At 34.3% G+C, this 27,828-nt stretch overlaps 1 protein-coding gene across 3 annotated transcripts in view; it reads left to right on the top strand.

Moving 5' to 3' along the window:
- The first annotated feature begins 270 nt into the window (after positions 1 to 270).
- Positions 271 to 27,828, top strand: part of Naa15-16 (N-alpha-acetyltransferase 15/16) — a 386,157-nt gene continuing 358,599 nt past the window's right edge. For all 3 annotated transcript variants that reach the window (XR_016546872.1, XM_090371833.1, XM_090371822.1), the window contains exons 1-2: positions 271 to 421; positions 9,768 to 9,852. Coding sequence is in view for 2 of the 3 variants with exons in the window: in XM_090371833.1 (XP_090227959.1) it covers positions 365 to 421; positions 9,768 to 9,852 (142 nt within the window). In the remaining variant the exon portion in view is untranslated. The remainder of the gene's footprint in view (positions 422 to 9,767; positions 9,853 to 27,828) is intronic.

Genomic DNA, 27,828 nt, shown 5'->3' with positions numbered 1-27,828 from the left:
GAGAGAGAGAAAAAAAAATTACCTTGAAACAATGATATGTAACAATTTAGAACGGAACACAACACAACCGTACAGCAGCCATGTCCGAAACACAATAATGATAAATATCTTAATTAATACAAGAACAAAAATTGAAACATAAAATAATAATTCCTTAACTTTAAAATTTTTATATTGTTAACATTCCTTGTAATTTATAATTTTAATTAAAAATTAATCGATAAAATATAAATTCTGTGTGCGAAGCTACGATTTGTACGCGATCTTGATGCTAACGCCATTTTGGACAATTACCACGAGGTTGTGGCACGAGTGTCACAAAAAATTGTTTCTAAAAGAACACTATTATTTTTTGTGACTCACAATGTCCCCAAGCCAACCTCTTCCACCAAAAGAAAATGCTTTATTTAAAAGAATCTTGGTAAGTCACTGCATAATAATTAATATATACAAACCCCTTCATTCCTGGTTAGGCCTATTGCATGTTTGTATAGGGTGTAACTTAGTGTCAGAAAGTTCATGCAGTGTACTTGCTTCAACGATTCTGCACATTAGTATTTAACATGTGAAATAGAAAACAAACCTGGCTCTAGAGAACTAGTTGGATAACAAGTGTAAAAATACACCAATTGCGATTTATTGAAATATGCATACCACTTTCAGCTTATATAGAGTGGCCTTTAAACTGAATGCAGTCTGGAACGAGCAGGAATGTTAGAGAAATTAACGTAAAGAGAAGTGCGTGTTCAGGTTTGATTTGAAGGGTGAAAAAGAAAACAAATTTGAGCACAGAATATTCAGTGCTTATAGCTCATTCTGTACTAAACAGGGAAAATAAAAAGGCAACTTTATTATTAGAAATATTCCATTAACATTGTGATAATGGTGATCAGAAAATCTTATTTTACAACATTAATTCTTGAGAAGAAAAAGTGCACGTAGTATGTTAATTAAAGAAAGACTTCTGTGTGGTTTGAAATTTTTTTTATTGGTATACCGTAATATGCGCTGCTTTCACTTATTTTATGCCAGAATACAATGTGGAAAGTTACATACATCTACAAATCGGATTGTGAAACAACCCATATGAAAGTGTGCATTAAAGCACGTCTTTCCTTTAACCTTCCTGTTAAGATGCCAAGTTCTTTCACATACGCAACCAGTATTTTTATTAATAACTTTTATTTGGCTTTATTTTGTATTGCTTAAAGACGTTTTAAGAAAAAATGCATTGGAATTAATAACAATGGTTAACAAAATTTAAATATTTTTGTTAACAGGGTTTGGGATATTTCTCACATTGTTACTTATGCAGCAACAGGGCACATTTTTATAATAACATAAACCATTCTGAACTTTCACCATCCAAATATGTTATGCTTGTTTATATACATTTGTGCTTTAACCTGAAATGGAGTTCTAGGATAACTTTTTTCCCTATGTGATTCAGTCATTTTTATTATTGATACAACTGCACACAGTGCTTTAATTTTGTGAACAGAAAACTGTCCTGATGGAAAAAAGACGGCAGAAGATATTATAAAACTTGAATCTAGTGCTTTCATAATAGATCAAGAACTTGCTGCCACAAAACTGAGAAAAAGCTTAGAAATATTTCCTCTCACAAAATTCGTTTATTATTTATTTTCCTAATAATATATAAATGTAGTATTAATAAAGAGTGTATATTAAAGAGTATATTGTTTATTTTATCTTTTTCTTTAAATATAAAAAAATAGGGTTGGTATATGTTCTGCATGATTATTTGAGCACAGTAACTAACAGGAATGCTAATTTCTTTCCCCACCCTTGTGTCAGTAGGTTTCTTTACACACCTTTTAGTGAAGGTATTATATACAGTAATATTGCAAGATTTATATTGACATAAAGATAAAAACAAATTTACTGTGTTCTTGCTAATTGAGCATATTATAAATATCTTTTTGGTATAGACTCTGATGTTGTCTTTGGGATTTTATTATTTACTGCTAGTAGTTTTGGTGATGGTTCATTAAGGCTGTCATATCAGGTGGTATATAATTGGCAATTTTTTGTAGTTGTACATTGTTGTTTTTGGATTATATTTTATTCTTCAGATGTTCAAGGCTTATATAGCTATTTTCAGAAGCAACTCCAATTAGATTTACATAAATCATGCATGATTATTCAGGCAGATTAGTATACATTCTTAGAAAGTATCTTCCACACAATAAGAACTCCAAATTTAAATTCTAAATTCCTAATAAGTTTTTGTAACTTTTACAAAAATTGGGTGAATGGTTTGTTTACAGAAATATTTTTCAGGATATTATAAGTAGAATTATTGAAGTTCTGATATTGTTATTGCAATGGTTTTTTTTTTTTTTTTTGGAATGGAATCTTGAAAGTTCATTGGCTATTCAGGAAATTTTTAAACTTTTTTTGTCATTGTTTATCTTGTAAGGTCACAAAAATTAATTTTTTCTTGGGAAAATATAAGAAATTTTGCCTATTTTAATTGTGAAGTTGCAGTTATGGGAATTTTATACTCTAACTTTTTGAGAGTATATATTACAAACATCGATTGGTTATATTTATAATTTTAACAGGACTTTTGTGATTGACGTAAGACATCCTTGCCTTCCAGCAAGTCTTTATAACAGCAGTATTGCTCATGTAATATGCTATAAAAGTGGTTGTAAAAATTAAAATGTTATATATTGTTGAAATAAAACATTAAAATAAACTGGGGAAAAAATATATTATTGTATATACTCTGAACAGTTAATTAGGAATGCAAATTAATATATACTAGGGGGCTTCACCTCCTGCTTGCCAACCCCACGTACGCTTTTCTATGTAAAATGTAGAGGTATGACTGAGTAAGTCAAATCTTTTCTATGTAAAAGACACACCTGTCGAAATACACTGATCGATATCTAATCAGGAAATGACCTACATAATTATTTACCTGTGCATTTGTAGTGAAGTAATTGCCCCGCCCACTTGTACCACATGACCCACATCCCTCTTCTTCCATTGCCTACCCCACCACTCAGCATTCTCAAGGTGAATAACTATCACTGTGAAATTGGATTATGTAAATATCCCTATGTAATTGACAAAACCTAGGTCACTTAGGAAAAGGCCTTTTGCTTTGGGTTCCATAATGCATGAGGAATATTGTTGCATCTGAAAGAGCAGGACTAAAATATTTACAAACTATACAAATATTTAAAATATTTACAAAATACTAAACTGTTTAAAAATATACAAACTATATCGGGTTCGTTCATCAGCTGATATTACAATGAAACATCAAATGATGCCGGGAGTGGTCATGTACAGTCAGTTCTGCTATAATGTGCATTTTCACAATGCGAATTTGCTCCAACGCTACTGCTATATTAGGGAATGCAGAGTATAACATAATTTTTGCATTGGCTCATGCGAGTAATACCAGGTGAACGCAAAACCCGGCACCAAGCTGAACGTAGCAACCTGCTCGGCAGTACATACAAGTTTACAAAGCTTAAATGTCAAATGCGTGACAGCTATATTTCTCATTTACTGTAGATCGGAGAGACACTGTGTCATTCGCTGTATTCACAAGGTAACACGTGATATTGTAGGACATCTCATGCTTTCAGGAGCTCACATTTTTTGTTCTAACAGAAATTTCATGAGGTGTGAGCAGAGGAGCACATTTCTGGAGGTCGCTACCATAAAACAATTTGCAGTTCCCGGTTTAATGGGCTTTTCAGTTAGTGCAATCTAATTATAACTGGGTAGTAAATTCGATCTTATTGCATTTGCGATAATACCGATAACTGGAATTGTGTGGGTTTTTATGTTATTATGGTGAAATGTGTTTCCCCTTCACTGAAACCTTCAATCATATAAAAAACAAATTTTCAGAATCTTCTCTTCATTCCTATTTTTTAAGCTTTGTAAACTTTTCTCACTTGTGCATCCCGTGTTCGTCGTTATTGATTGCTTATCTTTTTTTGTTTTAAATTTTACAACCCAAAAAAAAAATGTCAGTGAACAGAAATATCAATCAAACTTCATATCTTGTCATGGTAAAGTGCCATATTTACTGTAATATTTATTTATTTATTAGAAATTTAAGATATTTAAACCTTGTTAGCAATTTTATTGGGTTTTAACTTCTTTTTTTTTTAGTGTTTTACTTACCAAACAAAAACTTTTGTTTTTGAGTGCTCTGCCCCTATCCCTATTTTTCCCATAAGCCCTGTTGTTTTTATTGCATGAAATACCATAATGCAGAGATTTTTAAGAACACATGTACCGCATTATAGCAGAACTGACTGATTGGACAGTGAAGCATGTGTATGAGGTTGGTGAATGTTATGGACACAGCTGTTTTTCAATGAAAGACAACAATGTAATTATTTACCTGCACAAATATAGTGATGTAATTGGCCCACCCTCTTCTCCCATTGGCTCTAATAAATATCACTAGGAGGAAAACATTTTTTAATGTATAGAGAGTTAATAGATGGCAGGGCTGCAATGGCTAAATGCATTCATTATATATCAATTAGTTAAGAAAAGGAGGAATTACCTCTATGATGTCTTGTACTAGTAGTAGTAGAGGCTTGTGATGCAAGCAAGCTATGTAGCACCAACCAAAAAAAAACCCATTTCACACATCCAATCCTTCTAAATGTGTGTCCCCTCCATCCCTTGGTTTCGTAATCTGAGCAAGAGGAAGAATCCTATCAGAATTGAGCCTGCTCAACCCATTCAAGGCCTTATACACCACAATCAGATCACCTTGCAGGTGTGGCGCCTCCGTAGCTAGGTGGGCAGGAGCAGCAGTTCGTAGCACATGCTTCTTGATTAGACTGGGGTTCGAGCCCGTGACCACCAAATATGGAGGATGCGGAAAGGTCAGGGAATGACCACTGCATATCCCGGGAGCAATATGGCCTTAGTTGATAATGCTCCTAAAAAAAACCAAACTAAACCTTGCAGGTCCCTAGTCTCAGATGCTGCAATCTGCAGAACTTAAATCTTTCTTGATAAGACCACCTTTTCGTTGCCCTTCTCTGTACATGCTCAAGCAACTCTACATCCTTCTTAATATGAGGCCTCCAGACCTGTGTGCAGTACTCAAGGCATGGCCTGACCATTGCCTTATACAAAGGGATAATCACCTCTTTTTTTTTCCTTACTAGCAAAATTCCTGTATATCATTGACAATACCTCACACGACCTGCTCTGGCAGCTCGTATGCGCTGCTCAGAAAATTTCATATCTGATTGCACAATTACTCCCAGGTCTTTTTCATTTTCTACCATCCTAAGTGTAGTACCACACAGTTGGTACATTTCTCTGGGGTTACTGATGTCTTGTAGAACAGAAGTTCCATTCTACAAGACATCATAGAGGTAATTCCTCCTTTTCTTAACTAATATATATACTGTATATAGTGTTGGCCTAAATTTTGAATAGAGAAACCATAGAAAAAATAGCTTGAAAGGTATTGCAAGTTATAGTTGGATGAAAAGAATGGTTTTAGATGTAAAAGAGCTAACAATTAGTGGTGAGAGGTTCAAAATTGTGCTTATGAATGTTGTTGGCCAAAATCAGGCACAGAATCAACATTGAGCAACTTGCTCCATCAGTTTACTTTTTTGGCTGCAGAACAGGTTGGACGTTTGTGTGTGTATTTGCAGGTATATGGGACAAGGGATTTTTGCTCATAAATGTGCAATATAATCTGTAACTTTTACAAACAGTTTATTTTTATTTAAACATTTAAATTATTATATGCCCATTGAAAGATTTCATTACGGTACCTCTTGCCTTAATCCACTGGCAGTAAATACATAATTAAATTCCACAAAGATTTCTAAATTTTGAATAGAGAAACTAAGGAAAAAAATTTCTCGAAAGGTATTGCAAGCTGCAGTCGGATTAACAGAATGGTTTTGGATATAAAAGAGCTGAAAAGTAATGGGGAGGAGGGTAAAAATGACTCCTATGTACCTGCCAATGAGATAAATTTACACAAAGAAATACACAAGCACAACAACTGGCATATACTGCGTAGCATATATTTGATTGCTGTATAGATCATCTCTTGAAATTAAATTGAATTATAGTCATACCTGTGTGTCTTTATGGTGATTTTTGTAGAAATCCTTTAAGAATTAAAAATTCTTAAAACTGCCAGGGATTTCATGGCCAGCTGATGAATAGATTTTCTCTTTCCAACTGTTTTGAAATTTGCATTATTTTAATTTTTTATTTATTTATTTTTTTTTACTCATCTGTTATAGCTGTAATCTCTCAAATTTTAGCTTTTCATACAGCAAATCCCCCACATCCCCTTTGAAAAAAAAAAAAGAAAGAAAGCAACAAATTATAAAATATTGTTGGTGTATATATATTACCTGTAATTCAAATCCTATTCCCACACTTTGGCATGGGTGACATTACAGTTTCTGGATGAGGGCTGTGTATATACTCCAGCAATTCCAAGAGACAGATGCAGCCACTCATTTTGTTTTTTTATGAAACACGAAAGGTATCAAAACCTATAGTACTTAGTACCATGCATGGGTTGAAGGAGAAGTGGGGGGGGAGAAGCTAGAAACTTTGCTCTAGAGACTAAACATGGGTTTCACCACTTCAAGCTTCCAATAAGCAAAGTAGTGGTATTGCACCGGCTGATGAGAGTCATCATTTGGCATCTGTTAGATACCAAAGAAACAGTTTCCCATAATAACTAGTAAATCAAAGTAAAACAGAAACTGTTGTATCATTGTGTAGAGGAAAATTTATGGGAAAAGGTTCATTTGAGGATATGTCATTACAAAATTAAAAATTGTCTGCTGCACACCATGGGACTGACCAAGAGTTAAGGTTTTTTCCTTGACTAAAGAAAGAGCAAACCTTAGGCTGAAGAAGAGAGTTGTTCATCAAGAGAGTTTATTAAAACTACAAAACTGTTGCATCTTCTGTCATTTGTATGCAGAGTGCCTAATCCAATAGATATGTTTTATCTTCCCATGGAGAGTTTGACAATATGCTTCATTAATGTTTTGGATCACAGATATGTATATTGCAAGGCTGTACCCTGTAATAAATGTTGGCTGTTGCATCAGACTTTTATATCAGCTGCAATAAAACAATTGTGATATAGTTTTAAAGTTCGCTAATTGCAGCAGTCATAGAGTGTAAATGGAAATTTATTTATAAATTTGTTTATACTTCACATTTTATAAGTGCCTCATGCTTACATAAGATATATAACTGCAAACAGAAGCAGGAAATTACTTATTTTGCCAGCTTTTTCTGTTAATCTATTTTTCTTCCATGGTACCTTCCATAATCATAGTTCCCAATTGTGACCATGATGTTTGTTATGCCTGTACCTATCATTTACTCAGTAAGTGAATGTCAGTCCTTGTCTGCTGTTTATGCAATAATACATATAATAATAATAAACAATGTATTTTGATATAATTAAATATCATTTTTCATTACTTGCAATATATTAAATAGCTCCCATTCGAGGAATGTGTGTTGTATTCTGACACCATTTTATAGATTATTTTTTTGTTAGATAGGGAAAACAGTGTCTAGGATTATTGAAGATCAGTGATGTACGATGAATGAGCTACTAAAATTATTCACTCTAAATATACAAAAATTATTGATGCAATCTGAATTAAAGCATTTTGATATACGATATTGGTTATTGCTGCTTCATTCAATGTAAACTATAAACAGGTTTTAAGGAGGTATAATCCATAAAATCTTAAATAGAATTGACCATGTGAAAAGCAAAGTTGCTTTAGGAACTATCAAGCAACCTTTGGCCTTGTGCCAAAAATGAACTTGGGGTTTTTTTTTTTTTTTTTTTTTTGTCTTAATAAAGGTACTATCAGTTTATCTGAAGTAATTAAGAAATAAATAAAATTTCCATTTATTCTCAGAACAGTCAAGGCCATAAGATATACAACCACTCCCCGACTTACCTAAGGGTTGCATTCCACGGAACTCTACATAAGTTGGAATTTTCCTAAATGTTTATGCAGCACTTGCAAATTTGATTGAAGCAAAAAGAAATGTTCAACGAACATGTAAATAGAATTATTTATTCAATTTTTTTATCTCATGCACAGCAAAAATTACAAGTATACAAAATTACAAAAAGAGAGGAGAGACAGGCATAATTGTCAGCAGGTTTTACCTTTCGAGCATTGTTGCCAGAATTAACTCTCCAGTTGGTAAGCATGCCGCTGCGGAAGTTGAGGGCTGTGGAGATTTAGAAGGGGTTTTTTTGCAACACATCACAAAATTTCTTTGCAGCTGCAGAATCGGCACTGGCGACGTCACTGCTTACTTTAATGTTTTGGAAACCAGTGTGATGCTTGAACCTATTAAAGCACCTGTTGCCTGCCACAGACTTGGCTTGGGGTTTGCTGTACTTATCCTTAATATCTTGGATGGCCATTGGACTCAGGGGCACTTGCTTCTGAATCTGATTTTCCATCCATATTATTAATAGCTTTTCCATCTTCGTAGCACCTCAATGCTGTTTTATGATCACTGTTGATCTTAAGTGCATTGATCCTTTAACATGTTCTTTTATACGGGCACTGTCCTTTAAAATAGTATTCACTGTTGAAGCAGCGAGATATAATTCCATGCAATAGATGACAAACTTTGTCCCGCATCATACTTAATTAATCATCTTCATGTCTAAATCAATTTTGTTTTGTTTCCTAACACTGCCAGCACTTGTACTTTCTGTTGGTCCCTTTCCTTCCATTTTACCATAACGTAAAAACCCATGGAATTCCAGTTATCGCAAATGCAATAAGATTGAGTTTACTACCCATTTATAATAGATTTCGCTAACAGAAAAACCCAATAAACCGGAAAGTGCATATTGTTTTATGGTAGTGACCTCCAGAAATGTGTTTTAGAAAAATATCACAAAGGCTTTCAAAATTGATTCTTATAACGGAACATGTGATTACAATGAAAGTGTAATGCAATTTTTATTAAAAAAGAATGACCTTTCAGAGAGATGAATAGCTTAGTTATATAGCAAAAATTTCAACTTCCAAGGTCTTGGAATGAATTACCAAAAAAACCGATGTGTTTTTGGGTTCACATTATGATATTTTGATGATACCACCATTTATTCGTACGGGATGCAAAATGTGTTTCCATTTTTTTTTTAAGTTTTGCATCGGCTGGCAAAAACTTGCGTAAAGTTGAGTAATACATAAGGTGGGGAGTGCCTGTACTAAATTAGAGAATCTTCATCCATTGTTAGTTGCCTTACTCTCTCCCCACTTCTGGCTCTTTTGCACTCTAAAACCATTCTGTTCATTCATTTAGCAATAACTTGCAGCGCTTTATTAAAACATTTGAGAAATCTCGTATGATCCTTTTTGAGATTTAAAACATTTGAGAAATCTCTATGACTGAGAATCAAAATGATCATATAGGCAAACCATATAGGCATGCTTATATGCTTTTGTGTATTTACCAGCAGGTTCAAATTGTGATTTTACTTTACTATGACTGATTCAAATTAATTAAATCATAAATAAATCATAAATGAATTATTTATGATTTAATTAAAATCTTGAAGTAAGATTTGTATTGATTCCTTCTGTTATAGAAAGCTCATAATTATTAAATGTTCTTTTAGCAAATCAATAAAATTTCTTACATAAGAAGAATACCACTATGAATATTGATTGTGATTTAAAATTTTTATTTTTTATTTTTAGAAATGCTACGAACAGAAACAGTACAAAAATGGTTTAAAATTTGCAAAACAAATTCTTTCCAATCCAAAGTATTGTGAACATGGCGGTGAGTGTTTTTTTTTTTTAGTTTTTCAAATTCAGAATTTTAATTTTCATTTAAATGAAATAAAATATCTGTGTGCTTTTTAATATTGTATGTTTGTGTGTCATATATCTTATAAATATCAACAGGTAAAGCATTTAATTATATACAAGTAAATTTATTTCATTTCTTTAACCAGCAATCACCAAAACTGTTCATACCATTTATGAAAAAGACTAATAGAACTATGATGTTCCTTCCTTATGAGGTATTAACTAGGCAATGCTTGTACTGCATCTGAAAAGTGCCAAAAAAAAAAAAAAAGAATGCTTTTAAAAATATTTTAAGTTCAAAGTTAAAGATTGAAACTTTCTTAGCCTTTCTAAATACAGATGTAGTTTTTGAAGTGGAATTTTGTTTCACATTTATTAGTATATAGTATAAAGTAAAAAGTAAAGTGCAGCCATTATCAACCCACTGCAGGATGGAAGCCTCCTCAACAATTCATGCCGAGGGAAATGGACCATAATCTGCCACGCTGGTCCAGTGCGGGTTGGCAGATCGACCGTATTCAGCAGTCAGGGGCTTGAACCCCGGTCTACTCAAAGAGCGTGTGCTACTGCACTCCCGCTCCTGCCCACTTGGCTAAAGGGGTTCATGCCAAATGATGTAAAGGAACAAACTTATTCTGACAGCAAAAAAAAAAAAAGAGAAAAATCCTGGGTCAGTCAGTTTCTGAAAAGTAACAATCCAATTTTGTCTTGAACTTTGTCAAACTCTCCCAATGATCAACAACACACAGCCGAAAGGTGAACTTCATGAGATTTAATCTACTGTGTTTTCCAAAATTCTCTATTTATGTCACCTTGTTTTTGTTTCACTTGCTGAATTCACATGTTCAGTTTCTATCATTATACTACAGAGTATTCATTTAATGTGAAAATACCTCCCTAATTCAATCTGCTTATTCCTTTAAACATCTCTGTCAGGTCACCCTGAGGTACAAGTCTCCATGCTCTGCAGTCCATCTTTTCATGGTGGTTCTTATTGGTGGTTCTTAACCAGTCCGATTGCTCTTCTTTGGATCCTTTTTTGAATTTTTTTTTTTTTTTTTTTTTAGGTGAGGCCTCTACCTGAATACAATAGTCAAAATGAGGTTTCACCATCATTTTATGAAGAGAAATAACAACATCCTTCTACCTGCAGGCAAAGGTCCCACTGATTATTAATGGTATCCCTGAGCCTTCCTGACTGTCTCCTTACACAGCAAGGAAAAATTTCATATCTGCTTTTATCATAACTCCTAAATCTTTCTCAATCTTTCTGTCTCATTTAGTAAGATTAAACTTCAGCTGCCATCTTTCAGACCATGTCTGTAACTGATCTAAGTCATTCTATAGCAAAATAGTCTGTCCCGATTGTTAACCATCCTACCTACCTTTTACATTGCAGCAAACTTTAAGTCTCTCATGTATACCCTGATCAGTATCATTGAAGAAAATTAGAAACAAGAGGGGACTCCCAACTCTGAATCCTGAGGAACCATGCCCACATTAATTCACTTTGAGGGATGCCCATTAATTATTACCCTCTATCTCCTTTCATTTAGTCAGCCATTGATCCACTTGGAGATCTTCGAAGCATCCCAGCATTCTGATTGAAATCAGGTGATTATTGAATTCTTCAAATTCAGTAATCCCTGATTTTATCATCTTATCCACTACAGAAATCAGACTTACATATCTATAATTACTCAATTCTACTTAACTCCTCCTTTATAAATGGGCAAGATTTGCACTTCTCCAGTCTGCAGGAATAACTCCAGAGTCTAGTGATCTCAGTAGTAGTCCTTATGGTATGATGCATTTGCTATGTTCTTTAATATAACTGGGGCGCCTCCGTAGCCAGGTGGGAAGGAGCAGCAGTGCTTCTTGATTAGACCGGGGTTCGAGCCCGTCACCACCAAATACGGAACATGCGGAAAGGTCAGGGAATGACCACCGCACCGGAGCAATATGGCCTTAGTTGCTAATGCTCCTAAAAACCAAATAACAACAACAATTTAATATAACTGAATGCACCCCATCTAACTGTGAGGAGCCTTATTCTTTGAGCCTCAATACTTTTCCTGATAGGTTCTTCTCAGAGATTATTATATCACTAATCCTATCACATGATCATATACTTGATTAAGACTATGGCAACAGTCTGACTGCTTTCAATTCACTTTTCATAAGAAGCATAACACTACTCCCCGGTGCTCTTTCCTGTCTCTCCCGAATACATTCCTCATTACAAATTTCAGGATGAAATCAAGGCTCAATTAGCCGTACAGTATTATCTCAATTTGTAATAATGCTCCTAGCATTACTGTATAAAGTAGTTAAATTTTTTTTACATTTTATTAGTCTTACACATCCATTATAACTGCTTAAGTAGATTTTGTTGGTTGGCGTCTCATTCCATCTATGTGTTATATTGTGGTTTCTCACAAATGTTTTTGAGCAGTGTGCTGCAAGTGGACTTTACGGTGCCTGTCACTGGTTAAGCTTCCAATGAATCTACTCCCCCTTCCAGTTAACAATTTTCCTGAACCCTTAATGCCTCCTGTGACTTCAGCAAAGACATTTGAACTCTTCCTCTGCTCAAATGTCAAATGTGTGGTCCTTGAGGTTATCGCACACACATTCTCTCAGATATACCAGACAAGCTGTACAGAGAAATGTCATCCCTCTGTCTTACCAGGCAACACTAGGTGGTGGATGACTCTCGTCAGCTGGTGCAATACCACCACTTTGCTTATTGGAAACTTGAAGTGGTGAACCCACGTTTAGACTACAGAGCTAAGTTCCGATCAACCCTTCTCCATCTCTTCCACCTGCAGTATGACTGATGACTTTTGAGGTTATGATGGACATCATGGCGAGATCCAATCTTTCATACATTTTGAGGGTACAGCTCTAAAATGGTGTTTGCAGACCAGCTGCTAGTTAGTACACCAGACCAAACCTATTGGTAACTCTTTAGGAGGCTTCCGGATCAGCTAGTGTATAATCTTGCTACCGCTACTCTGCCAGATAGTGACTGGAGGGAGTCCAAGTAGTGTGTATGCGGGGGGGGGGGGATTATCAAGGCCATTTTATCTCAAGGATCTGGGTATACCCGCTTTTACTTTCTATTGAATACACCGTGAATTGTCAAATTAATAGAGTTTGCTTATCTGCGAAAAGATCTAAACCTCCCAAACACTTCCTAGTTCATTTCACAAATATACGTGGTCTCAGTTCTAATCTCAACGATATCCATTTCCACTTGCAGTCTGCCAAACCCCACGTACTTTTTTCTGACAGAATCTCAGTTATTGCTTGATTCAACTACTGCTCATCTCAGTTGCCCAAATTATTCACTGTATGATTCCTTTTGCCTCAAAGGTGGTAGTTTTGCCTATGTCCGTTCTGATATTCCCTGGCAGAGACTTGGTAATTTTGAATCTCCTCTTATCGATCTTCTCTGGCTTAAAGTTTCACTACCTTATTCTGTGAAATTCGTCTGTTGCCTTTACTGTTCTCCCAACTCCACTAATCACTTGGAATTCTTTGACCTCCTCTCTTTCCTACTTGACTTTCTCCAGTTAAACTTTCCTAATAGTGAGGTAATTTTCCTTGGTGATTTTAATGTTCTGTTTTCTAGTCACACCGACCCATCTGGTTGAGATGCTGAGGCTTTTGCAATTACTAATGACCTCACACAGATTGTCCATTTACCTACAAGAATACCAGACAACCCTAACCATACAGCCAACACGCTTGATCTTTTTCTCACAAACAAACCCTTAAGTATACAATCAAAGTGAGTGGTTCTTTAGGCACCTCAGATCACAACTTGGTGATTGTCTCTTCTCCAATGGAGCCTTTATCTCATGGCTATACCCAACCTCGTGTTGTTTGGCATTACAAGAATGCAAAATGGGATGACCCGCAAAATTTCTTTTCCTTGGTCGGATTACTGTTTCAAAACTTCTCATGTCAGCATTTGCTCAGATCATGTCAGTGAAATTATTCTTGTAGGAATGGAATCCTTTATTCCACACTCCGCTTTAAAATCTCGTCCTTTATCTAAACCTTGGTTTTCCAATAAATGTGCTAAGGCGGTTCAAAAGAAAAATGTTGCATATCGTAATTGGCTTGTTTCCAATCCTTTGGTTTCATTTTCTGCCGACACCAGAGCTCATAACAATTGTAAAGCAGTTATTAATCAGTCCAAACTAGATTTTGAACAGGCTAAGAGTAGAAAACTTGCTTCCTGCCCAGATGGTAGCCGAGCATTCTGGTCTCTTGCCAAAGCTATTGGCAGCAACTTTTGCCCTTTTTTGCTCCCTCCTCTATCAAAACCAGATGGTTCTATTGTCACTTCAGCAAAGCATAAAGATGACCTGCTAGCATCCCATTTTTCTTCCAACTCATCTATTAATGATCTTGGTAAAACACCTCCCTCCATTCAATGCCTCCTGTGGTCTTCCGTCAAAAGGATGTCAGAAGGATTTTGACGAATCTTGATGCTAAGAAAACTCCAGATCCTGATGGTATTTCTCCATTTGTTCTCAAAACATGTGCTCCCGAACTTACTCCTGTTCTGTACCTCCTTTTCTCACTTCCTTATTCCAAAGGTGTTTTCTTTCTGCTTGAAAATTTTCTCATATCCAGCCAGTTCTTAAAAAGGTTGAAAAATCACTCCCATCCAATTATTGTCCCATTGCAATTACTTCTACTCTTTCTAAAGAAATGGAGAAATCAATTAACTGCCAACTCTTAAACTACCTAGAAACCTTCCGTCTGATCAACGATCACCAGTATGGATTCTGTCAGTGTTGACCCACTGGTGATATTCTGGCTCATGTTACCCATTTATGGGCAAATTCAATGGAAAAGTTTGGTGTGAAACAAGCAGTTGCTTTTGACATCTCAAAGGCTTTTGATTGTGTTTGGCTTAAAGGTCTTCTTAACAAATTTCCATCTTATGGTTTGGCAACTGTTTTTTGTAATTGGTTATCCAGTTTTCTTTTCAATTGCTCACTGAGGGTGATGGTAGATGGCTCTCTGTCTTTCTTCACTAATGCCGGTGTCCCCCAAGGTTCAGTTCTTTCCCCCACTCTTTTCCTCTTGTATATTAATGACCTTCTTCCATTGACTGGAAATCCTATCCATAGTTTTGCCAATGATAGCACATTGCATTCCACTTTTCTTTTTGAGAAACCTTGTCCTGCTCAATCAGCTTCAACTTCTCGAAAATATGCTACGAATTCCTTAAATGCCGATCTCCAGGTAGTTCTCCAGTGGGGCAAAGAAAACTTAGTTGATTTCAATCCTTCTAAAACTCAGTCTTGTCTTATATCTTGCAAAAAAGGATTCTTCTGCTCCTATGCTTGTCTTTGGTGACACTCCGATTTCTAGGCAAGATAATATCTTTCTTTTGGGGATTGCTCTGACTTCTAATCTCTCTTGGCACAAGCACATTACAAATATTGCTTCCACTGCATCTAAAAAACTTGGTTTTCTCTTTTGCTCTTGGCATTACTTTTCTTCCCAACAGCTGTTCACTCTGTACAAATTGCAAATCCGCCCGACCATGGAATATTGTTCCCACATCTGGGGCGGTGCCCCCAAAACCTCTCTCAGGCTTCTAGATTCCATTCAAAAGAGGGCAGTTAGGTTAATTAATGACTGATCTGTAACAGTCTCTCTCCACTTGCTGTCTCATAGACGTACTGTTTCTGCTGCATGCCTTTTCTGCAGATACTTCCATGGGCACTGTTCTTCTGAATTGGCTTCTATAATTCCCGCTCTCTCTCTTTTGAAACAGTCAGAATATGTGCCGCCACCAGCCAACATCCATTTACTGTCCAACTTCAAACTTACAGAACCAACTTTTCATCTTCCTCATGTATTCATTCAACTTCCATTTTCTGGAACAACCTTCCTTCATACGTATTTCCAGAAAATTACACAAGAAAATTACACAAGTCTACAAAAGTTCAAGTCTAATGTCAACAAGTATCTTCTTTCGTCTTCTCAACCTCCAACCCATGCACGGTACTAAGTACTATAGGTTCTAATACCTCTTGTGTTTGGGGTTTTCATTAAAAAAAAAATAAAAAAATGAATAACATTATCTCTATTAAGTAAATTCACTTTACTTAGGGCTGGCCAAATGGCAGGTCTGGAGTTAATTCTAAGGCTTTCATCATCAAAAGATCCCTACTATTGTACCCAAGAAAAATTTTAGACATAATATTATTCTGACCTGGCTCACAGTGTTTTTGCTCCATGACCTTATACTTCTGAACCACATCCTCAGTTCACTGGTGCCTTAATCATTACCCAGATTTGTACCCACATGTATAATCATACCACCTTTAGTTCCCTTAAGAACTGATTAACTAATTTGTAACATCCTCAATCTTAGCACCAGCAGCCACACTATGGTTCTGTACCTTTTTTTTTTTTTTTTTTTTAATTACAAGAAATGTTCCTGGTTTTCCTCACAAAAGAACTTCCCAATAAAATTAACTCATTATGAACCAGAGCATTTGGTGCCTTATGATTCATTCTTATGGTCAGGTTAGTTTAGAATCTTGACATGTTATATTCCCTAGAGTTTTAATACTTTCTGGGCATATTAATAGACGAAGCTAAGTCGACTCAGTTATCTGTTAACATGTCAAGCTTTATCTTAAGTTCACTGCATTTCCTACATCTGGTACATAAAAATCCATTACCATTATTTACAGTTAAAAAATTGTTAAAAAGGAGAGCTCAGATCAATCAACAGGCCATCAATTACTGTCTTCTGCTTTCCATCTGTTCCCTCCTTAGCAGTCTTACTTCCAGCCATAACTAACAACTATATTTCTGTATTACTTCCAACCATAAAACAACTATATTTTACTCTATTAAATAGTGTTCTATAGCAATGGAATTCTTATTTGCCAAGTTCCTTCCAAAATTACCCATAGTAATGGTAGTATGTATAATAAGTTATAACTATTTAAATAACTTTTAACTTAAGCTAAAAATGGAAGTAAGCTAATGTAATTAGGGCTATTAAAACTATACTTAAAACGGTGGCCATCAGATTGGAAGAAACAATTTTCATCCCCTTACCAAAAAAAGATCTGAAAATTTGCTCAAATTACAGGTCTATTAGCCTAATTTTTCACGCTAGTAAGATTCTTCTTAAAATCATATTAAACTGAATCTCAAGAAAACTTGAAGAAATGCCAGAAGAGCAAGCAGATCTCAGAAGAGGTAGAGGAACCAGAGATCAGATCTTAAGTCTACGACTGATTATTGAAAAATGCAAAGAATTCAATGTTCCAGTCATTTTGTGTTTTATAGATTATGCTAAAGCATTTGATTGTGTTCAACATGAGAAACTATGGGAAAGGATGACTATTATGGGTTTCCCACTCCACATAATTCACCTGATTAAGTTACTGTACCAGGAACAGGAAGGAACTGTGAGAACAAACATCGGAAACACGGACTTTTTCACAATAGGTAACAGTGTCAGGCAGGGCTGTATTTTGTCACCTCACCTTTTTAATCTTTATGCCAAAGATATCATGTGTGAAGCTTTGGAAGATTTAGAGACTGGCATCAAAATTGGAGGACTGAAGATAAACAACCTTCATTATGCAGATGATACTGTGCTAATTTGTAATGCTAAGGATCATCCTAAAGAAACTCTGAAGAGAGTATGTGAAGCAAGTAAGAAAAAAAGGATTGTTTCTGAATGTGTGTAAAACTAAAATTATGGTGATTGATGATAATCTCGGTTCCAGTAAAGTGAAGGTTAATGGGCAAGATATCGAAGTTGATGAATTTGATTACTTAGGGTCAAGAATAAATAAAAATAGTGACTACTCAAACGATGTAAAAAGATGACAGGCAATTGCTAAAATGTTGGTCGCTGATCTGATAAAATTATGGAGAGATCATGATCTGCCCCCTAAAGATGAAACTGAGAATCATTGATTCGTTAATTTTTCCAGTTGCCACTTATGAATGTGAAGGATGGAACCTGAAAAGAGTTGACAGGAAGAAAATTGAGTCATTTGAAATGTGGTGTTACAGGAGAATACTGCGTATTTCTTACTTAGATTGAAGAACAAATGAGTGGGTATTGAATAAAATTGGCACTCCTAAAATTCTCCTTCATAGCATCAACAAAAGAAAACTCAAGTTTTTTGGTCGTATAGTAAGAAGGGAAAACTTTCTGTTGAAGAATAGAGTATAATGGAAGGAAAAACCGAGGGGAAGAGGTGCAGAGGAGGACCTGCAACTAGGTGGAAGGATGGGATCAGTGAACTTCTGGGCATGACACTTTGCAATACTGCTCGTATAGCACACGATTGATTCAGTTGGAGGAATTTGTTGGTGGCCACAACAGCTCCTCAGGGAGCTATGTGACTGGAAGAGAGAGAGAGAGAGAGAGAGAGAGAGAGACTATTCCTTTACAATATTAGTTAAAAGAAAAATTCTACAATTACCAGGTTCTTGCCAAATAAATTCAAGAAATGGTGGTAAATATAGTAAGCTACAACTATTTAAATATTCAGATAAATAAAAAATAAGCTAACATACATAATTAGGGTTCTTAATGCTATTTCTTTACCTACAGTTTACATCATTAATTAAACAAAAAAAAACAAAAAAAAAAAAACCTTACAATGTTCCAGCCAAAATTTCAGACAATAGTTGCATTTATATTAAGCTATAACTACAGTAAACCCCCGCTATTCGCGGGGGTTACGTTCCTGAGAAATGTCGCGAATACCAAAAACGCGAATACTGAGTTTTGGCTCCCATAGTAATAAAGTGGTTCCGTTCCAAAGTATGAAATATATAAGAAAAACTAGTCTAAAATTTTGTCTATGTATGTATTATATGTACCTTCATAATATGACTATGTACATCGACAGTATATAGTGAAATGCAAGCAGATGGCATCGAAATGAAAATAAGAAACAATTTAATATTAAATGTAATATTTATTAGAAATTTCAAACAAATCTTTCAATCCCAGCGCCTTTGCTAGCTAAAAAACTTATTCTGCCAGTGTTATCACCAGTTTTGCTAAAAAGTGTTGATAAAGGAGTTTTGCCTTTTCACGAATGATGAGTGAACTTAACGGAATTTTATTTTGAGTTCGCTCTTCTATCCACAGATTTAAAGCTTTTTCCATTTTTTCTAATTTAACATCACAAGTTACAGAGCAAATTTTTGAAGCAATTAGTGCGTTTTCACGGACACTACGGTGGATTTTTTATTCCGATTTCTTGATTGATCGCACCGTTGACTCATTGATTTTATAATGTTTTGCCACTGAGGAGACACTTTCATCGTTAGAAATTTTATCTAATAACTCAATTTTATTCGCTAATGTCATCACATTTCTCTTGTTTTTCATAGCCATATTTTTGTAGGGGTTAGAAAGAACTTGTCCACAATAAAGTCACTTTCTTCCGTTAACACACTCGAAAAAGTTTGTTTTACACTGCAAAACGGTAGATTTATCATTTTTTAAGCATATCAATTTATAAATTGATACATTTATTCAATTTATAAGCATATAAATTAAAAACAAACGACGAAACCTTCCATGACAAGCGCATAACATATACTGAACGAGGATTAGCGAGAAACATACACGCTCGCGATTTTGTCACCTCTCTCTCTCCCACCCACTGAGCGCTGTTTTGACCGGGAAAGATAATTTTAGCCACGCCCATGTTTTTTTATGGCTGAAAACATTCACGGTGCTTTAAAGTTCACATTTTTTTAGGTTTCATTTTGTATGAAATCGGCGATCGCGAATTCAGATACCGCGAATAGCGGGGGTTTACTGTATTTAAATATTTAGGTAAATACAAAAATAAGAGTTAAACATTAGAATTGTAGCTAGAAAGAGTTCTAATTGCTGTGTAATTATCATAAATGAAATAAATGATAGTAACTAGAAGCCTTTCTGGCTGTAATTCTAATGATGATTCAAATTTTTCATTAAAAAATAAACAAATTATATTAAAAGTATTGCAACCCATTAGTAAAAGGTAAAACATTGGTGTACTTCCAAGAATTTTAAAAAACTAAAACTTTTTCCAGGAAGTTAAAAAAAAAAAAAAAAAAGTTGAGACACTGTCAGGTGCATGCATGTGTTTTTGTTACAGTTGGAAATATGAGCAATGCAAATTAAAGAAGAAAGCTATTTGGCCAATAAGCACATAAAGAAAAAAAAAATATATATATAAAGTGATTCTAACAACTGATTTATTGTGTAAAATAAAACCAGTATAAAATCCATGGACTTCCTGCCTGTTGTGGATCCCATGGTTCGTCAATTTGGCTGGCACTTACTGACTTTGGTGAATAGGAAACATATCTACTAGTTTACAAACTGTGCCTTTGAGCATACTCCTGAGCATTTGCATAGTTCTGCTCATGCTCTGTGTAGATGCCCCATTCTCTTTCCAGTCCTGAATCTTAGAGGGATAAAGTTCTAAGGGTGAGGGAAGATCTAGCAAGATGCAATTATGTTCTTCTTGTTCTTGATTTCCGGCAACATCAGCTCCTCCATAAATGCAGAATTCCATATTCAATGTGTTCCTCTTCTTGGCAGCAGGCTCCACTCCTTCGTTACCTATGTCAAGACTCCAGTACCATTTTTCACATGGAGGAATAGTTTGTTGTATAATTCCTAAGTTATGAGATTTGTTATATGTGAGAACCTCAGAGAATGCTCAAGAATCCTGTCACTGAGCACGAGATGCTATTCCCACTAACTTTGCTCGTTCTGTTGTATTTAACGCACTACTGGTGCTTTAGATACAACATAATTGCCCTGAAGGCACAATAAATAAAATATGAAATAAATATATGAAAATATGGCCAAATTAATAATGGCAATTCCCAACAGGGATGGCATGCAATTAAGTTACATACTGATAAGAAAATATCAGGCTGATTTTCTAGTCAAATTTAAATAAAATATATAATAAATAATATAATATACTAAAATATGGTATATTTAATGCTATATATGAGCTTGGGCTGAAAATTAATGCTCTTTAATTCCAATGTCAGGTGATGTAGAAATTTCTGCCTAGCTTCTCCATGCAGGTAATAGTCTAGTTAGGAAATGCTCAAGCTTTGTTTAGTACACAATTGTGCAGTTATTGGGTTTCAGATTGCCGAAAATGTTAGACCTAAAGAATACATTTTTAATTGTTTTGACTGAAGATGAATCCTGAATTCACTGATCTGGAAGACAAGAAACAGTCCAAGGAATGTCACCATCAGCTATCACTATGTCAAAAAAATCAGTGACAAATCAAAAGTCAGTGTGTCAGCTGGCAAAGTGATGTGACTTTTTTGTAACTCTATTTGTGTTATCCGCACCGAATTTTGGAAAAGAGCCACAATTGATTCATTGGGATATTGGACAAACTCAAAAGAATTAGGACTGGCAACAAAACACTGTTGCTTCAGAGTGCAGTGTGAGCACCTCATTGTAGCTGTGCACAAGTCTAATTATACGGGATTTGAAGTTTATGCATCGTCCCTGTAACTTAGATTTTGCGTAAGCAGGTTTTTTTTTTTTTTTTTTTTCCTGTTCCCAAAGCTTAAAGAACATCTCTAAGATAACAGATATGACTGCAATGCAATTAAAACAGCTGCTCATCCTCTCAGCTAAAGAGGCACCCACCTGAAAGAGTTCCACTTAAAAAACATACAAAAGTTGTTAAGCACTGGATGAAATGTATTGAAAATTAGGAGGGACACATAAAAATAATGCATAAAATTAAAGACAACTTTTTTTATCCACAAATATGTTTTTTATGTTTTGATAATATCTTCATTCCATCAAAAGATTATGCAGTAAGAAGCATTACTTTTCAGTCCATTTTTGTATGAATCAATATACCCAAAAAACTTCTGAGAACTTGATATTAGTACCAGAAATAGAAAATGCTGCAAGAAAGTAAGCTTATAACAGAATTAGCAAAAAAAAAAAAAAAAGATGCTTTCCACGTCACCTGTCCAGCCCCTTTAATAGTTTGTCTAGTTCTTTAAATTTATTCAAACTACCCACTTCCTTTCTACAGTGCCAGATTGAAGTTTGCTCCAACAATTAACTGTTCACTGGCAGAAAGCAAATTTCTACACACCCATCCTTTAATTTAAATTTATGTCATATGTGTTGTCTGTGCAATAGGAAGGATTGCCACTCATTTCATTCAAAGCCGTAAACACTTCAAGCAGATCTCCTCACAAATGTCTAGTTTCCAGATATTTTAATTTGTAGAACTAAAGCCTTTATTGGTAAGCATACTTTTTTGTTCCCATCACTGATCTTATAACCCTTCTTTATATCTGTTCCAACAGATCCACATCTTTCCTAAAATGAGGTTTCCAGACATGTATGCATTACTCAAGATGTGGATATATTATTGTTTACTTTGCTAAGATTTAAGAACCAGTACTATTGAGTACTATTAAAAATAATACACTTTTTGCTAAATTAAAATATATCATACATGGGTAAAATCATATGTAGCACCAGCACAAATTAATAATGTGTTATAATAGCTTGTTCATGCTCCTCTCTAAGGGAAATCATAGCATTATGATGAGATGGGCATTATGTAATTATTTGGATTTCCACATTCATGATAGCAAAATCATAATATGGGGCATAATGAATCACTGTTTGTTCATACTGATCACACAATAAAAATACACAACATATGGATAAGAAAACAGCATCAAAGTCAGACAAAAAAAATTTTTTTCTCCATTATAACTGCAGATATCTCTCTTTTTTTTTTTCTGTTATAATTTTTATTTCTCTCCTTTGATTAACTCAAATTTCTGATCATTCACACAAATGAATGACACCTATCACTTCCTCGGCATCCAGAAAATGTTTTGCATTCATTTCCACCACAGTTTTTCTTCAGAGTGTATGTTAACTCCTACAAATCTCAATACCACTCTGCTGTGAAATATTGTTTCCATCTTTAAAGATGAACAAGTCTCAGAAAAATAATCCTTGACTCCATTGAAAGAGAGCAAGTCGGGTTAATCAGTGATCTTTCTCTCATTCCATAAACTTACTGCACAGACATTGTTTCTACTACATGCTTTTTATATGGATGTCTCTGCAGTCCTTAATTCTTCCGAATTGGCATTTGCAATTCTGCTACTTTCTACCAGTTAGAATACATACAACTGCCGCATTAGAGTGAAGTTGAATGATGACTGGATCCTGGCTCAACTGCCTTTCTCTTTCATTCATTACCTCTATTTTAAGTTCAATAGTTAAATGATTGTTGTTCTTTTGCACTGTGCAGGAAAGGCTTGGGTTTCTATCCCTTCTAGATTGAGGGACTTTTTCACACTGATTGAATTAATCATCACAGTTAAGGTTGTAAGTCCCTCTCCTGGAAACACCAATCATAGAAAACACTCAATTTACAGACATGATATGCTGTTGCTTTCTGTCCTTAGTTGCCTCAGGATAAAATCTAAAACAACCATCTATTTCTATTCTCTGGAACAACCATATGTATTTCCCAATAATTAGTCTACAAAAATTTGGAATTACTTTCAAATTTCTTTAGGCTTTCCAACTGTCAGCCAATTTGTGATACTTGAGTACCACTGGTTCATGCAACTTCATGTTTGGAATTAACAAAATGTTTTTAAAAAATGTTACTTATTTAATAAATATACTTCATATTAGTTTGATGTGGTTTTAATAATATTCATCATGTTATGATGCATACACATGCAGAAAGAACTGACTTTACGGCATCCTATTATTCACCTTTTTTCTTTATGCAGTAACTATTAGCTTCATATCCATAAGTTGCTTTTTTTTTTTTTTTTTTTTTTCTGGATCCTCCTCCCACACAACCTATATACTGCTTATGTTATGCTTATTAATATGATTTATACAAGGATAAATCTTTCTTTTATTAGAGAATGTTAGTGTCATATGTTGGTTTCTCTCACTCCTGGAGTCCAAACTAAGAAAAAAAAGTCATAATAATCACAATTAAGTAGATATACTTAGCCTTAATAATATTTTATTAGATACATGTCTGCTAATTCTTCTTATTTTTTTTTTTTTACTATTCAAAACTGCATGGCCATAATTTAAAACTTAAAATACCCATAGTCCTGTAACCATTCAGAATCAGATGCATTTATAGGATTTTTTACTTATTTTAGATTCTTAAATATATTCCAGAAATTTTTTGTACATACTTTGAAACATGTATAACTATATAATTTTCTAAGATCGCAGGTGCCCTACCTCCAAGATGCCAGGACAGTTGGCAAGATGCCAGTTTGGGATTACAAAACAACAGGCAGGAAACTAGTATGGTTTAAGAATATAAACAATAACATCCTCACATAGTCCAAGGTCCCTTTCATTGTTGATTTACTCTAGTTATATTAGATATACAGTATATAACATAGATACATGAGGATGGGGGACATACCTCTCCCCAATACACTACTGATTGTACATTCTGACAAGTTCCCTGGAAAATGACAGTACTTATTCCACTTGCTACATTAAAAATGTAAATATATAGATCACTAATTCCATTTTAATGCTTTGCTCTAATTGAACAATTGAGAGTACTCAGCATTAGTGATACACTGAATATTGTTTTTTATAAGTGAGAAAATAATCAGGTTATCTACTGTTCTTCATGATAGCAGCATTTTCCACGTCTCTTCCAGCGAGGTTAGTTGCTTATCTTCCAGAAGTGGTTGGCAAATTACATAGACAAATTTTATGGTTTGGACAATTGCACCATGAAAGTAACAAGAGAAATAAATTTATTTTCTAGAAATCCCAATTGTTTTTTTATTGATATCACTTTTGTATCTCTTCCCTGCTGTCTGTTGCTTACTCCCAAAAATAATGAAATTTTTCAAAAATTTTTGAAAGATTAAATAAAACATTATTTGTGAATTAATTCTTATTTATTTATTATTATTATTATTTATATTTATTTTTTTAGTATGGTTTCAGTTAGCTGACTTTCACTTAATAAACATGCTGTTTTAACCAATATTCTGCCATTTTACTAACAGTATCACAAGATTTGGATTTTTGATATTTTCAGTATTGCAAATTTGTGATATTGAAAATTTCTTTCATAAATTTAAGTGTGTGATCAGTGTTTTTTAATTGTTTAATGCATATGTGTTTTTAATACTGAATTAATTCATATTACTGTATCTTTGATAATATCTTGTTTATTTTATTTTTTGTCACTGGGAACATACTTTATCAAGATTAGAGGGTACAGTAGAGATACTGACATTTTTGGGTTCATAGTTCAGTCACCTGGAAGTGGGATGTTAAAAATATTTTCTAACAGTCTCAGAAAATACTATTCAGGCTGATATTAGATAACCCAGTGATCTGTAGATAGCTGTGTTTATGGAATACAGAATAAACGTGCTTTTGCAAAAACCATATTATCTATATATGGTCGTTGATTTTAAACAGTGGGACTAGATTAAAATAGAATAAATTATTTATTAACAAATAATAAAATTTAACTTTGCTTCCCTCTACAGGAACATATAAGAAGTAATAACTGATTTGCAGTTGTTTGCCATATATATTTCTAAATGAAATCAATTTAATAATATTTTAAGTCTTAATGGTTTAAAGGTTCAAAAATGTTAGTTGAATATTGCTGTTGTTTTAATTGTAAGTGATTGAATTACAAACATTTTTACCCCAGAGAACAAGAAATTTTTACTTGGGCCTTGGTTTACAAGTTAAATAAAAAATACATATATTGACTTTATTTTAGAAGAATAAAAAAATAACAAATGTCAAAAGAAAAACCATTTTAGTGCTAGTTGATTGGATTAAAAGTCTGAACAAAGCTCCTAAACTCTTATTCATTTCTTCAAATTTATTGATAACATTGTCTGATCTCTCCCCCCCCCATTGATATTGATATATTTTTTCAGATGTTTGGGGATCACTTGAGAGGAAAGAACAATAGCAACACAAAATCAGATCAACACTAAATTTTCAGCATATGTTTTCATGGCCTGTGAGGAGCTTTTACATAAGCCAAACTGTGATTACATTACCATTCACTACCTCAACTTCCATAGAATCCTATATCAGTAGAATTCTGGATAATCAGTAACCAGTAGTGGTATTATTTTGAAATTTATTCATTATTTCAGATTTGTCAGTACATTAGGCTCTTCTACTCTACACAATAGGTGCAATGAAACATTTTCTTTGGTTTGTTTGTGAATATTTCTCCTTATTTATTTGTTTCTGTTTTTTTTTTTTTTTTTTTTTGTTTTTTTTTTTCCTTTTAAGAATGTTTGTCACTGACAAAGTAAACCAGGAATTTTAGTGTTTATGAATGTCTCATTTCATATAAACTTTTAATTCTCTTGCAGTTATTCCTGCGTTTCTGCATTGGCCCCATAGGACATGCTCAAATTACCATATAACTCACTAGTAATAAATTTGCATTTAATCAGCATTGTAGTGTAAATGTGCATTTTATCATTCTTCATTTTTTCACCTCTTTAATTTAACCCAGGCAACAGGGGTTAGTTGAAACATTTAGTGTTTCTGTTGGAAGATGCTGTTATGACTCCTGGTTTTCAGTGCCAGTAAAGGAGAAATGATAAGCATAAAAAAAATTTTTTTATATATATATATATATTTATAATAATTAAGGAGTGTGCTTACAGTTGACAGTTTCTGCATGGGATAATGTTTTGGCTGTAACACCAAAGATAACCTAGAGTGCTTGGAGAAAGCTTTTTGAAATATTGAATATAGTTCAGTATACAGAAATTAAGTGCCAACTCAGAGTTCTGATGGGCATTTATGGCAGTTTGAAGAGTAGGGTAAATGCCCGCAAAGGAATTAAAATGTGAGCCCATCAAGCTCTCTAGCTGTCCAACTCAATGCCAGATCTCACTCTTGTGCTTCAGACAACACAGCAGCTCCACAAATCCATTTTAAATCAGATTTTAAATGCTGAAGATTTAAAGCAGTGGTTTTTGACCTTTTTTAATAACAGCACCCCTAAGTAATTTATTTTATTTTGCATCATCCCTACTCAATTTTCTGCCTTTTAGATCTGATTCTCTCTCTCTCTCTCTCTCTCTCTCTCTCTCTCTCTCTCTCTGTGTAGATAAATGTTTATATTCAGTGTATAGGGAAGGGATTGACCTGTCAATTGTAATTACCATGGAAAAAATTGAGAAGGCCTGTAAGGTGAAGGAGATAACCCGAAATAAATTGATTAACATAAAAATAGAAATAATAATGAAGATAACAGTGTTACCTAAAGTAGTGGGTCTTAAAGATTTAACTACTTCTTCATAGGGTCGGCAGCCAAATCCATAGGAGCCACAACAATAAGCAGGGTCTCTGTTTCTGTTAAAATGTATACGTGCGAAATGTATAACTCATAGCCAACCTGACAGAAACCAAAAAGAAAATAATAAAATTAAAAAAAAAAAAATTGCCAATAGAATTTTAAGGGGGGAAAAAAAAAACATTTGAAGTCAAAAGGACAGATACATTACAAAAATTACTTCAACTTACTGTATGTCAAGGAATGGAATCTGTGAAATAGTTGCCTGTGGTGTTTACAAAGTAACGTTGGAGAACCAAGGATAAAGCCGATAGATCGCTGTCCAGAGTATTTATATCAGTTGATGTAAACATTGATACCAGGTGATATAAACACTCTGGACAGTGATCTATCGGCTTTATCCTTGGTTCTCCAACGTTACTTTGTAAACACCACAGGCAACTATTTCACAGCTTCCATTCCTTGACATACAGTAAGTTGAAGTAATTTTTGTAATGTATCTGTCCTTTTGACTTCAATTCCCCCCCCACCCCCAGTAAAGTTCT

This window comes from Mastigoproctus giganteus, chromosome 1 (assembly GCF_048544385.1).
Source record: "Mastigoproctus giganteus isolate SK-2022 chromosome 1, ASM4854438v1, whole genome shotgun sequence".
NCBI classification, from domain to species: domain Eukaryota; kingdom Metazoa; phylum Arthropoda; class Arachnida; order Uropygi; family Thelyphonidae; genus Mastigoproctus; species Mastigoproctus giganteus.
This window is presented reverse-complemented; position numbering and strand designations above follow the sequence as displayed.